Genomic DNA, 14,733 nt, shown 5'->3' with positions numbered 1-14,733 from the left:
GAGCCCGATGGATGTAAAAACAAAGAATTACCAGATTTTTTTAAATCTTATTTTTGTTTTTAAGAAAAATAAGAGCCACATATGAGGATATTTGTTTAAAATTTTGATTGAACAGTAGCAGTATAACGTCCTCGTAAAAGGATATCAGGCCCTTGTAGAGCAAAATTGAGTATTTTGGTCTAAATAACCCAAAATGTGATGTCCACATATGTGGACGCCAGGTCCTAGGAGGTTAAGTAACTTGACTGAAAATTCTGTGGTCCCAGTTTCCTGCACATGGAGGAAAAACCAGCTACACGTAGCCTGATTTCAGGTAAAACTTTAATCAAACTGTGTTTAATGGCTGAAGCCAGGAAAACCTCGACCAATCTATACGGTCTTTTCAGTTATAAAAATAATACATAAAAACTGCATGCTAGCTTTAAATTGTTGTTGTTTTTTTTTTAATAAATCTCGTGACAGCCTCAGTGAGGTTGATGGTAATGTCATTACATTTGCAGGAAAAAAAGAAAGAAAGAAATGATAGTAGTGTCACGGACCCGGTTCTAGGGACTCGGGGTCCGTGAGCAGTGTGGTCACACCCAGGAATCCGCACACACCTGGCGCCGATCAAGCCTCGTCAGAGGAGCTTCAAAACAGTGTGGCTGAGAGCTCCTCGACGCTGGATCGTTGAGTGACTTCCCGTCAGTCTTAGTTTAATGTGCAAGGTTAGTGCAAGTCTGCCGTTAGGTTTTGTACTCACGGCTGCCTTCTATATGCGTGTTTCCTCAGGAGGAATTGTGGCGACCAGGAGGCAGCACACGGACAGTACACAGGGAACGGAGACAGAGCACGGGATAAGGGAGAAGACACGGAACGGGAGTCGGGATCGCACGGGGGATTTACTGTTGTTTGGATTTTCACCACTGTAAATAAACGCACTGCCTTCATCATCAAGTCCTGCATTTTGGGTCCTCATTCCTCACATCCCCACACAGACTGTGACAAGTAGATAAAGATGTACAGGAGTATTAGTATTTTTAGAAATCATCTAAGGTACGTCCAGTATCTGCAGTAAAGTTTAGCAATCCATCAATAAGTGTCAAGAGATTTCACTCAAAACACAAAATGCCAGCCTCATGGTGCTGCTAAAAAAAGGCCAGGGCTAAATTTTAGGGTTATAATCCGGATGCCTCGTCTGGGAATGTGGCAAAGCATCCATCCACTTCAACTCTGTGTGTGTGTGTGTGTGCAGTCTGAGTTCTGAGGGTGTCTAGCAGTGGGTTATTATGCACTAGGCTACAGTTAGTGTAGCGCTTAACACAATCACTTGACAAGCTAAAGGCTGTCAACACAAATCCCGTTTGGGATTGTGTCAGGAAGAGCATCCAGTGTAAAACTCTGCCAAATCAAACATGCTGTGCTCCCTGCTGTGGTGACCCCTTGAGATGAGAGGGCAGCTGAAAGTAGGATAATTATTATGTACTAGCAGCCATATGGAAACTTTGAAAACCTTTTATTCACTCACTGGATAAGATTTTGCATCGTACTCATATGTGGATAATTCCAGTTTCGTGACCTTTCAGAAACTGTCTGAACATCCATTAAAACTCAGATGTAATTTTAAAACTGTTTGGCTGTCAAAGTCCTGAAAAGTAGACATAAGAGATGCAAGGCTTTTGTTAGATGATGGCAATAAAGTAAACAGCAACAGAGTGAAAAGAGCAGGAGCTTGATTATGGCCAACAATGGCTTATTATTGCATGCCTAAAGGGTACAGACTGACTGGAACAGCCACAGAATTACAAACAGTTTATGATAAATTCAGACTTCCAGTGAAGTACCTGACAAAATGTTATGCTTTTCTGCTCTTTGGACCATAAGAAAAAAAGAATATAAACAGTCCTCACTGATAGATCTACGTCACCCTTATATAAATTGTCTAAACACTAAATCAGGGTTTCCGGTAGGTTGACTGCTTTTTTGCCACCAGATTCAGGTTGGGATGTTTGTCTGTATGTGAAAGAGACACACAACAAGATGAAGTAGACTCACACTGAGGTGAAAAGCAGCATTTATTTTATATGCTTATGTTAAAAGAGAAACACAATGGAACTGCTGGTCGACAACAGATATTATTTATGTTCAGGGTAACTAAAGATATTTTTCATATTCGGCATACACACATATGCACGTTTCTGCAACATGACTGACGAAGGATCTGCTGTGATATTGCACTAACGGAAAGAATTTGGATCGGCGCCACCTTTCTCCCCGAAAGGCAACTAAGATGCTCAAGCAGCACTGACACAATAACTGGTTCACATGGCAACATTTTGACCTTTAACTGTCACCTGAGGCGCTCCAAGCAAAAGCAACACATATCCAACTATCACTAGGTAAACCAATGAGGGAGAAACAAACCACTTTCTCCGTTTCATTGTACTACCATAATGTTATAAAACTGTTCTAAATAAAAATAAGTCGGTAACAACTGCTTCAGCAACAGCATGGTGAAGATACTGTGCCACCATGTGGCTTAGTGGCAAATATACCCTGGCCTACTCAGACTGTGTGGGAAGGAGGTCTGTACGAGACCCACAGATAGATCAATAAACACATGCTGTGAGCATACGGCAAAAAAACGAGTTTGATACAAAGGGGAGTCAGAATAGCTTGACACAACTTCCTACTGACAGCTGATGGGAAGCATTTGGATGTGAAAACCATGCTCTCCATAAAGTAACTGACAACAGAAAACCTGGATGTGTTGTTCAGTGGATGAAAACTGCTGTCACTGCTTGATTAAATAATGCGCAGAACAGGACATGAAAATGATCACCATAATAGGATCTCACTAATGATAGTCCGACAAGTCTCACATTACCAGCACGAATGGCTAAATTAACCAGGAGAAATCATCGTGGCCTTTTTTCTGGGTTGAAGAGGAAACGATAAAAAGACATTAAAGCAGCATAAAAACAGCACTGAAGGGGAATACATCACATTCAGCTTTATTCAATCTTGGCCTCAACTCCAACCCAACATTTTGCTTCCGTTTTACAAACCACAGATCTACTGAAAAGGACGGACTGTTGATCCAACAATTAAATACATTCCTACTTTTATTTACAAGATGATGATTATGGTCATTATTCTTCTTTTATTGCTGCTCCTGGATCACATCACTCGTCACTACAGCTGTATTTTCTATTACAATGACCCTCGTTCCACATGAAAAGTAAGTGCTTTGCAATTTGCATTCAGACATGTCAGAGTCCCTTGTAAATAACAACACACAGACAAAGATTGCTTTTAGAGAAGAGTGAAGGTTGTGTTTGGGGTTCAGGAGCTCCAGTTGCTGGCGCTTTCTCAAAAGCTTGACAAAGTTTTGGTTTTTAAAACAATGCGATAACTGTGCCACTTGCCCTCAGCTACTCTTTGGACTGGAAGATCCAAAAGAAGCAAAAGTCTGTTTACTGAGGTAATATTGTCCACTTGTAGGACTGCTCTAACAGTGCCACGAGAGATCTTTGTTGTCTTAGACTCGCGTTTCGTTTAGTCGTCCTCCTCAGTGAGCAGGCTAAGGTTACCTAGTTCACAAGAAAAGAGGGCAGGTAAGAGGAGTGGAGAAAGGACTGAAAAACAGAAGTTAAGAGTGTGATGTTGGCGAGAAATAGTGAGGCCATGAGTGTGCTTTTAAAGAGGACCTATTATTTGTTATAATGCCACAGTACTGGATGAAAACATCAAACATGGCCATAATTTCAAGTAATGAGGTTAGTGTGTGTAGAAGCAATCCCCACGACCAAATGCTCAGGCATTTTCTTCACAAGAATAAAAAGGTTTCTTTTAGGCTTGAGTTTAAAAATGTGCAATAACTGTTGTAAATGAAAGAAAAAATATCCCAGCTACTCCTACTTTTTGGAAATGAACACATTAAAATGGCTTTAAAATAGTTGTGCAACACTGTTGCACAACTCTCAGTTAAACCTGAAATTCTACAATTCTAATCACATCACCAGTGCTTTCAAACCCACTGTGGTGGTGCGCAGCGGCCAAATTACAAAATTATATTCCATCACCAAATGCCTGTGAACCTTACAGTTACACCATGATTTGTTGCCATTTACAGAAGAGCTGATTTTACATCTAAAAACATGCAGTAGACATTTATAAATAATTTCAAATGAAATATTCTTCAAAATGCTCCTTGGGAGCAACAACTGTACATGAGTAATACATAACTACAGGATCAAATGAGGTATATGCATTCTCGTCTTACTTTCCAAGGTAAGGATGCAACTAACCACCTAAAACCAACAAAAACAAAACCCCCAAAACAACAACCACAACAAAAAAAGTTAATTCGCCATTGGAAGATAAAATGTGAAATATGAGTACATCAACCAAAACAAAGTGACAGTTACTTCCATTATCATCTGACAGGGATCCATAAAGACGACACAGGTTGCAAAATGGAAGTGGAATTGATTTCCAATAGTAAAACGTAAATCTTCTGTTTTAAAGAGTAATGCAGTAGAGCGTGCACAACTGTCTGACCCTGCCTCTTTCTCTGGACACTGCTACTCCTGAGGCTAAAATTCCTAGTGTTTGCTGGACACGTTGCTATCATATAAGAACTTTTGCAGAGCATGCGCTGTGTGTGACTCAACAGCATCAAAGTGAAGCTGAAATGTTCCTTCCAGAGTGTTGGGATAATATGACTGTACAGTGATTTAGATGGTTGCTCTTTTTAACTCCCCCAAAGATCAAAGATTGGTGTAAAAGCTGATTTGGAACTCGAAGGATTACCTTCATCTGAAAACACACAGTGAAGTTCCCAAACATCATCATTATATCATCATCATTTGGTGATTTTAAAATGGTCTTTGCTTTGTATTCTTCTGAAACAAGCTGTCACAGTGCCCTTGCGTGCTTTTCAAAGGAGACTGACCTCATAACTCTAAATATGTTGTAACTGTACACAAGACGTGTGTCCTTTAAGATAAGCATGCTCAGAATAACTCCCTGTCTGGGAAACTAGGTTTAAGAAAAGCATGTCTGTCTGCTGCCTTTTTCAACTACACCTCTAACACTCTCAGAGTCTCAGCTTGGCAAGTTGGAACACACTGCGGACAGAGCTTGGAAGAATTCGCTTTTCCTCAGTGGTCCACAGATGGTGTTTAATCCAGAGCAACCTCTGATACGATGGGTAGCATGAAGGTTGTGGCTTTCTTTGATTCCTTCATCTTGTCCAGGCCGAAGAGGAGGTCCAGCTGAGTGACTGGTCGCAACCGCTCCTCATCCACAGGTCTGGAGCCAAGGACACAAAAGATCAGAGGTCAGGCACAGAGGCCTAATAGCAGGTTTATACTTCTATACTGCACACAGCGTACGACATGTACTAGAGTCGCAGGAGAAATTTTATGGATTTCCACATGAATATGACCTAAAGCATCAGATTTCCACACTAAAGCCTAAAAGTAGAAAATTGATCTCTCACATTGGCACCATCAGGGAAAACCCAGCAACAATGGTGTGCATGGCAGGGCTGCAAAGAGAACACTGCTGCCCGTCAGCAGTTTGCTAAAGATCACACAGACATGCCAGAAGGCTTTTGGAACAATGTTTTGTTGACAGATGAGCCCAAAATAGCATCTTTTGGGGCTCAAATAAAAAACCCATCTCTTCTGTCAGAAGAGAGGAAAACACTGCATTCCAACATAATAACCTAATTCCATCTGTGCACTGCATAATCATAATCATCCTGTCATGGTTTGTGTCTGTTTTGCAGCATCTGGGCCATGATGGAGCAACACATTTTGAATTTCAATGTCAGATTGTAATGGAAAATGTCAGGACATCTGTCCGAGGTCTGAAGAAAAAGTGGGCCGCGCAGTACGTCACCAACTCTTAGCACGAATGTACTTCAACCACAGACTGGTGAAAGAAGTATAAAGTTTTGGGACGGCCCGAATCCAACTGCATTCAACTTAAAAGACGTGGAAGGCGTCTGAGCAGCTGTGAGAAAACCTCAACCCCGAGATGAAGCTATTTTGGGCGTTTGAATCGGTTCAATTTCCTCCAAGTGGAAGTGCAGGACTGACCGACAGTTACCAGAAATGGTTTGCTGCAGCTATTTTGAAGAATGGCGTCACACCAAATACTGAAAGCACGCATACTTTCACCCCTCACAGATCTGCAACAGTGGATCATTTTCCTTAATAAATACAAAAATAATTTGAAATGTGTTATGTTTTTCTAATTTTGTGACTTTTGTTCAAATCTCATGTTTTAGGTCATGAAAAATTCCAAAGGTTTCACAAACGAAATGTAGACACTTACATATGCTCTCTTTGCTATAAAATAAAAAATAACTATAAAATGTTTTTGTTTGGTTTTTTTACAATACACACAGCTCAGTTTGAGCTGAAGTGGGCTCCTTCCTGTCAGTGTAAAGAAGTTTACCTGCACCTTTATTCCCAGAGATATCTTTATAAAGGGAAAAAAGGAAAAACCTAAACCCCAGTTTAACAGTATAGCTCTGTTTTTCTACATAATACAGAAACACTGCTGCTGAAGGTTAATGAAAGAGCACAACTCTTTGGGCTTAAACTGTATGAAATACATGTGTAAAATCACACTAAAAATCCTGATAGCTTTAATTATGAAGCAGAAAGTTTTTGTTAATTTACAGAAAATTCCCTTTTATTCTTATTTATGTATATATTTATACTGTGGATCCAGTGTAAGCCCCCCACTCCCATCTAAATTCAAGTAAAATTCAAGTCCAAAATGTATGCTCTCCTTTACATTTCCCAAAGGCTTCCAGTGGGCTGGATTCTGCACCCCAAGGCCTGATGTTTCACTCTCTTGTTTCACAAAATCTGTCACTGATTGTAAAAGATTTAGCTAACAGGATGCAAACTGACTGAATGAGATAAGATGTAAACGTGTGTTGCAAACACAATGCATACTCCACGTACTAAGAATTAATGTGCACACTGAAACTGGAAGACCCCTACCATCCTGTGTGAAATATGTGATTTCACTATCGCAATGATTACCAAGAACTACAGTGATTTAGTTCAGAGCCTTCACTTCACCATCACCTTCAGATTCCTTTTCCTTGGTTTTATAATTGGAAAGAGCCTATCCATGAATGCTTTTGAGTTCTCAACACTTAAAAGTTAAAAATACTCTTTCAGCAACAATGGCTTGCACCAACAGTGGTTTCAGTAGTCGCTTAGCAACAGCTGAACAAAGGCTTACCCAGATCAGACATTTTCACAAATCTTTTCTATAAGTCTTTTATATATGCTCAGATAATAAAAACCAGTCATCCATTTCTAACAGTGCCTAGTTTAATAACAGTACTGTGCGATGCTGACAGTTGTGTATGTAAGGAATCAGGATGTAATCATTTTAATTAAGATCATCCTTCCTTTTATGTCATATTATAATCACTACTATTGAGCGGTCTTGAAGTGTGAATATCTGTGAAGAAAACTGGATGTAATGGTATAGTTGTGGGAATATGAAGTTGAATGTGAGGCTGTGTACCAGTACAAACATCACTTAATGTAATATGTGCTTTAAAAACAAACAAACAGCCTGGTCTAGTCACAAACTGTCACTGAAGCTCAGTGAACACAAGTGCTATGAAATCTTGTGGGTGTCTGAATATGAGTCATACCTTTCCTCCTCCTGGCAGTCCTGCAGCTGCTGAGCGATCTGCCTCATCTGCTCCTTGCGGACATAGTCCCGTACTCGGTACATGGCAGCGTCGCGGCAGAGCTCCCGGAGGTCACTCCCAGAGCAGCCTTCTGTCTTCTCAGCAATCTCCTTCAGATTGATTGCGTTGCTCAGCTGAGCAGAAAAGACGTCAAGCAATGTGAGATGATTATACAGAATTGAGCTGTCACTAATCTTTGAACTGTGCTTGTTGCTGCCAATCAAATGCCAACTAATCAGGGTGATCTGATTCATTGTAACGTGAAGTGACAGTGGAAATACAGGTGTGAAATGAGTCTATGATAATGGAACAAGATAACAGCAGAGCTGAACAATTTCTTCTGCTGTTGATAAAGATAAAAAGAAACCATCTTACGTTTTCTCCTGCCAAGATGAGTCTCAGGATGTCTTCTCTCTGCCTTGTGTTCTGCAAAGGAGAGGACAGTCGTTCATATTAGGAAAGTAAATTGCTGTCTAGCCTATGATCATACATCTCCTGCATAAATTCAGGAATGTTTGCATGTGCCTCCTCTGCTGTTCTCCAACTTTGAAAAGTGTTCATCGGATCCATTTCAAACCTGGCAGAGGTACAGCTGGAAAGCCGAGTAAGTGTAGTGTTGAGTTTGAGGTCTCTAAGATGAGGGGTGAACTCATTTTCAGGGATTTTTTTTTGGTTATCAGAAGCCAGTGAATCCCTAGTGGATATTACATGCGCTGGTTTTTTAGGTACTACCCCTCAGGCTCCTAGTAGATTCTCCTATGGTGTTCACAAGATTATCAGAAAGCTTGGCCTCTGGTCTTGATCTTGAGGTCACTGAAATTCAAACTTGTCTGATATTTGTAGTAGATGGATGTAAAGTTTGAATTTCAAAACCCTACATTGCCTTATTCAGAAATTATTGCACTCACAAACTTGGGTGTCCACCCTGCCTGCTTACCTGTTGGGGTGACAATAATCCCCTATCAGCCTTTTATGGTTGAGGGGTAAAAACTGTCAGTGACCAGAAATATATGGACACAACTGTAGACAGAATAAAGCCTCCTTGTGTATTTGCACACATCTTACTGGCAAGCCGATATGAAAAGTTGTGGGCATCCTGCGGAGAATGGCTGGATCCAGGTCCTGCGGCCTGTTCGTGGCTCCCATCACCATAACCTAAATTTTGAGAATCACAGTTTTAATACATTATTTCACAGGAACTACCTGCTGCATTGCAATGTTTTCTGGCAATTGCATTACAGTATAAGAAAGCATTCTGGTTGTGTTACCTGGGTGGTTGATGAGGTGTCCAGGCCATCCCATAGGCTCATGAACTGGGCTTTCATCATGGCTGTGGCCTCGTGGTCCATGCTGGAGCGATTCCTTAGAAATGATTCTAACATGCAGCACATAGAAAACATTTACACAAGACTAATCTTGCTAACTTGGCCAGCTCTGCAGCAGTGACTATGACACAGTATGTGGGGCCAATGAGTGCCAAGGACTCGGCTAACGTATTTATATTGAACTCATATAATTTAAAGACAAGATTAACAAAAAGGCAAGATACATTTTAGATTCTGTTTAAATTACAGCTATTGTGGGCACTGCAATATCGATCACAAGGTCAAATCCACTTAGAAACCATGGAAAGAATGTAATGCAAATTAAACAATATCTGTCATATCTGAATGAATGAAAATGAAGCTCGCTCACATCCACTAGTGCAATAAACTAACATTCTACACTTTTGACATGCGTCCTGCAAATGAAGCTTACCAATCTCATCGATGAAGATAATACAAGGCTGAATTTTGACAGCTAACGAGAAGACTGCCGCAGTCAGCTTTTGTGACTCGCCGTACCACATGTCAGTCAGCGTGGAGGCCTGAAGGTTGATAAACCTGCATCCCGACGCTCTGGCAGTTGCCTTGGCAATCATAGTCTTACCGCAGCCCGGAGGACCGAATAATAAAACACCTGAGAGGACGAAAAGTAAAGAATTAAAATACAGTGATTCTTGTAATATCTGAACAAAAACAAAACAGATTTTTACTCTCACTTCTGCAGTTTATAGACTTTGTAATTTTAACCTGACTCGTTTTAACCTTCACTGGCAACTGCACTGACATTTGCAACACGTGTATCAAATCTGGCTCGATCTCGTCCTAGAAGCATTTTTTTCCTTTTGGTTTGTTTTAAATGATGTGATACAAACAAAGCCTGAAGTCTAGAGACTGAACTTGATTCCCAAAGCAGCTCATTTTGGAGGTTGACTCATCCTGAAGCTATGTGTAAAGACTATCCACAGAAAGCAAAACATTCCTCTCAGTGATCTTTCACTGTCACGCTGCCAAGTGGATAAATCCTGCTTTTTTGGCAGATTAAAATCGCAGTGCTATTCACTGGGTAGATATTTTGACAGTGATTAGGCAGAGGATGGCAAAAATACAAACTTAGAAAATTATAACCACAGTTTCAGAAGGTAATTTCATGTTAGCTAGTTTTTGATGCAAATCCACATTAATGTTCATGATGGGGAAAAAGGACATTTAAAATCTAACAGTAACTTTGTTCTCAGTCTTACAGAGCTACAGATTCTGATTTTTCACGATGAAGTAATTTGAAGGTTTTTAAACTTGAGTTCATGATCCTGAACATGCACAAATCTTCACTGGGCAACTGACTAATCTCAACTTAACACACAGCTCACTAGAAACAAAGTAAAATACACAAAGAACAAGGTTATAGAAAGCTATACTGCATTTACAGTAAGATTTCTGAATGACTAGAAAAACCAAATCCCATTCACACAATGGCTCAGTCACACCAGAGTAGAAATGGGATGGCAACCTCCTTGCAACTAAGAAAGCTTGGTGTTTGCTTAAGTGATACTTACAGTGATTTTTTTAGCATTTGGGGACCAATTGCAAGTACTTACAGTGACTGCTCTTGATTGCAAGGGTTTGCTCAGGTCGCTTGGTGGCCGATTTCCAAATAATCGCAGTCTGACTGCAATCACTCTCCAAAAGACTGGCAGAAATGTGCAAATAACTGTGTTCTCATTTAGGCTATAGAACTAGATAGACTGCCAATACTTTGAAACCAGTCTTCACTGATGAACTCAACTTGTCTGAGATGTGTCTCTCTGCATTAGGGGGTTTTGACTCAACTGCTTGCCAAAATGTCATTTTCTTCAACTCACACAGCAAAACTGAAAACTCAGAGTAAAAATCCATTATACTTTGGAAAATATCAATCCTCCACAGAGAGTTAAATTTGGTTTTACCTGAAAACAAAAATATAGCTCTATGGGCTCTTTTATTAGTGACTGTCAGTCCTCTGGCTACAGCAAAACTGAATGTCAGGAGGTGGAGCTCGACTCTGTTAGTTAGCATTAACCAATGAATTACATAATGAACTAGCTTTCCACTCCCAAAAACTAATTTACAAAAATTTATCTAATTTTAACTGTTTCAACCTTGTTATATTTTATCTCTTTATGTCAAATTTGAACCTTCTATGTTCCTTAAAGGGAACATGAAGATTAAATGTCTCTGCAGCTGGATCACAGACACTACTACAGTAGCACTGTATGACACAGTTAAAAATAAGCCTTATTTATCTTATACAGAATCTTGGTGCAGCCCCTCAGTTCATCCTTTGTCAGCTCTTATAGCCGTATTTAGAGAAGTCTGAAGGAATGCTTGCATGTACACTGTCCTTATCGTCAACATGACAGGAAATAATAAAAAGCATAAGAGTTCCTGTTTAAAGAGTCAGCGTAAAATCTGATCAGTTCCAGATTAGATTAGATTTCATGCTGTGGTACCTTTGGGAGGCTGAAATAGTTTGGAATTCGCCATAAGGTGTCTCTTCTGAAAGGGCAGGATGACTGTATCTTGAAGCTCATTGATAACTTCATCCAGACCTGCAATATCTCTCCAGGATACCTGCAGGAAGGTGAAGTTATTCATAAATCTCTGAGCAACATAAAAAAAGACTGATGATTACAACCGTTACCTTCATAGTTTGTGGATCAACTAGATGAGATGCAATGTTCATCTCATATTCTGTAAGTCTGACCCCCTCAACACCAATCCTCTTCATCAGCTGCTCTGCCTGAGGGGTCAAGAAACACTTCTTAGCTGAAGACACAAAACGATAACAGACATTGTGCACAATACTGAGCCAATCTTTCTTTTTTTATCTCAAAGCATCTTTACATCATGCTTTGAATGTACAAGAACAGATAGTGCTTGCTGCATTGTGAGCCAGGAAAAACGCCTGACCTTGGCAGCATTTCTGGAACACTGTTCAATAACAGCATCAACCTTGAGCTTACGGTATTTTACAGATTGCGTGTTTATAATGTGTGCCGATGCATGACATACCCTCTTCTTGGCTTGGTTTTTCTGTTTGGAGGTAGGATCCATTGCATCTAAGACCCATTTGATGCTGTAGTACGTGGCGGCACCAAAGACGGTCAACCTGAACAACATGCCAACCACTTCATTCCTAGACAACGGCCGCATCAGGGCCTCCCTGGGCAGATCTTTCAGCAGCATCTCTGATGGCTGATGTCAATCCATTGGCTGGATAACGAGGTGGAAATATACAAACGAAGTTATTACAACCACATAAGGTCAATTACAGCTCTCGCCTTTTATAAGGCTAAACAAGCTCTCACTTGTATTAGGTTTATGATGCCTAAGCTAGGACTGCGGGTCATGTTTATGCAAACGCAATGTCGCTATTTCAGTAAATAAATTACATTCGTGGTTCACATTTTTTATTGGAATAAATGAACTTAATTCGCAGGTTAGCTTCTCCGGGGAAGCTAAAGCTAACAGGCTAGAGCTTCAACTTGAAAGCAGCAAACAGTGTTTGTAACATCGTGAAATTTTGACCTCACGCGAAATAAAACGTCTCACCCTTGCTACGTGTGCTGCTACGCTTAAACGTAACCTCTACTATGAGATAAAAGACAAAATAGTGACACTTACAAAACGGGAACGTAACGAAAATGTATTCACTGTGCAACAACCTTTGACGTCCGGGTAGGAACAAACACTTTAGTTCCAGAAAGCACGATGAGGAGTTCACAGAGTTAGCCACTGGATGGCAGAACGTCCACACAGTTATTTCACGCATCAGTAGCATGGACAGCATTTACAGTGCTGCAGAAATAGTAGTCCTTATTACTCCCCACGGGAAAGGTAAGAGCCTTGAAATAACATTTATAGTTTTGGCAAGTCAGTTGTGGACATGTTGATTGAACTGAGTAAAAGCTTACCTTCATAAAAGGAATAGCTTTACATATATTTTGTGCAAAAATGTCAGCAGCATCATGGAATACTGTAGCTAACATAATTTATAATAACCAATCACATAATCTCTATTTTTTTCCACGATTTTAAAATGCTTTTCTTTTTTTTTTATGTTTTAAAGTCAAAGACTCTACAGTATTTTTTGCTCTTGGGTGAAATGCTTTTCTGTGGGTGTCTGGGATCTGTCAGAAAACACTGTGATTGGACACCCAAACATGTCCTGGGGTATGCTTCATGCAAATGTACCCTAGTAAAAGATAGGACAAATCTCAAGCCGTAATCTGTGTTTGGTCTCCACTCATCTTCAGCACGGTCTGATAATGGATAATTCAGTCTTCTAAACAGCAGTCTCAAAGATAAGGCTGTAACAAATGGCCTTCTCCTACAAGCAATTTATCACACATGCGCCTGAGGGATTGTTAATTGTCACGGAGTCCAAGCTAAATTTGATGATGCTTTTGGAGCGTTTGTGCAAACGAATCCCTGTTTTTCATCACCGTATTACTACTAAGAAAAATATAAAGTATAAAAGTGTGAAAAACAGTTTTAATTATGTAAGAACTGCTTAATTTACAAAATTTTACATCAAATGATTTAATGAACACCCAGATTTCTGCAAGACACACAGCTCCTGCTTTAACCTGAGATCCAAATAAACAACAGCCTGGCACAGCTTACCACACCATTTGGGCATGATTAGTTACATTTTGTATAATGCTCCAGAAAATGAGAATTTGTCTTTTAAAATTTTACTTTTTTTAATTCCCCATTTGAGTTAAGTAAAATCTTACAAAGCCTCTACCCTGTGTAGACCAATTAGTTGCCCAAATTGGATGCAGAATTAAATTCTGCACGGTTACAGCTTTAACCATCCAGTGAAGTTAAGTCCACCTTTGTTGTGGAAAATGGCGCACAGGCTGCTATTCTGCACACCTTTGGCTGTGAAAATGTTTCATGAAAAGCTTCAATCCCCCTGTACTGCAGCAGCAAGTCCCAGGAGATAGCAGCCTGACTCGGCCATTTTGATGGGTCTGGGCATAAAAGCGCAGGCTTGTGTATCTGCAAAGTGCAGCCGGGGCTCTACATTCCCACAACGCCTTGCACCTTGCCCAAACAACCGCTCTCAAGCGGGTGGGAGTACAACAAAAGAAGAAAAAAAAGAAAGAAAGAAAAAACATATTCAGCTCCCTGTCAAACCTCCACGATGCGGAGGCTGAAGTAAAACCTAAAGCTAGCTGCTTGGAGCTTTCACATGCCAAAATTGCATTCTTTGGAGAAAACAGTCTGGCAAGTGATTGTTTTGCTGTTAGAGATATAAATCCTTGTCGAGTAATAATAGTTCTGTCATTATGCTCCACCGCACCACTCTTTTTCCCTCAGTTTATATTAGTTGATTTTTTGTGTGTGACAAAAGGATAATGGGATTAGTCTAGTTTTTTTTTTTAAGTGCACAAGGTAAAGTGTTAAACACTTAAGTAAATGCTGGTCACACACAGTATTTAATTACCCTTTCGGTCTCAGAGGAAGAGAAATTACCTGGAGCTGCACAGGATAAGGAATCATTGGGGAGTGAGTTATTTGCTTGCCAGTTTTACTTTTAAATAACACCAACATCTATCTATCTATCTATCTATCTATCTATCTATCTATCTATCTATCTATCTATCTATCTATCTATCTATCTATCTATCTATCTATCTATCTATC

At 40.0% G+C, this 14,733-nt stretch overlaps 1 protein-coding gene across 1 annotated transcript; it reads right to left on the bottom strand.

The window, feature by feature from the left end:
• Nucleotides 1-2,025: 2,025 nt before the first annotated feature.
• Nucleotides 2,026-12,796, bottom strand: atad1a (ATPase family AAA domain containing 1a). Its single transcript, XM_005933314.2, has 10 exons — nucleotides 12,703-12,796; nucleotides 12,091-12,291; nucleotides 11,720-11,818; nucleotides 11,529-11,649; nucleotides 9,476-9,676; nucleotides 8,986-9,092; nucleotides 8,783-8,872; nucleotides 8,093-8,143; nucleotides 7,679-7,851; nucleotides 2,026-5,295 (listed from the first exon to the last, which is right to left on the bottom strand). Exons 2-10 carry the CDS (start codon nucleotides 12,262-12,264, stop codon nucleotides 5,166-5,168), a joined length of 1,146 nt encoding a protein of 381 aa, XP_005933376.1. The 5' UTR covers nucleotides 12,265-12,291; nucleotides 12,703-12,796; the 3' UTR covers nucleotides 2,026-5,165.
• Between the last annotated feature and the right edge of the window lie 1,937 nt (nucleotides 12,797-14,733).

The sequence above is a fragment of the Haplochromis burtoni genome, unplaced genomic scaffold, assembly GCF_018398535.1.
Source record: "Haplochromis burtoni strain Fernald_Lab_line unplaced genomic scaffold, NCSU_Asbu1 Contig_166, whole genome shotgun sequence".
Classification (NCBI taxonomy): Eukaryota; Metazoa; Chordata; class Actinopteri; order Cichliformes; family Cichlidae; genus Haplochromis; species Haplochromis burtoni.
Note: the sequence above shows the minus strand (reverse complement) of the source record. Positions and strands in the feature narration are given on the sequence as shown.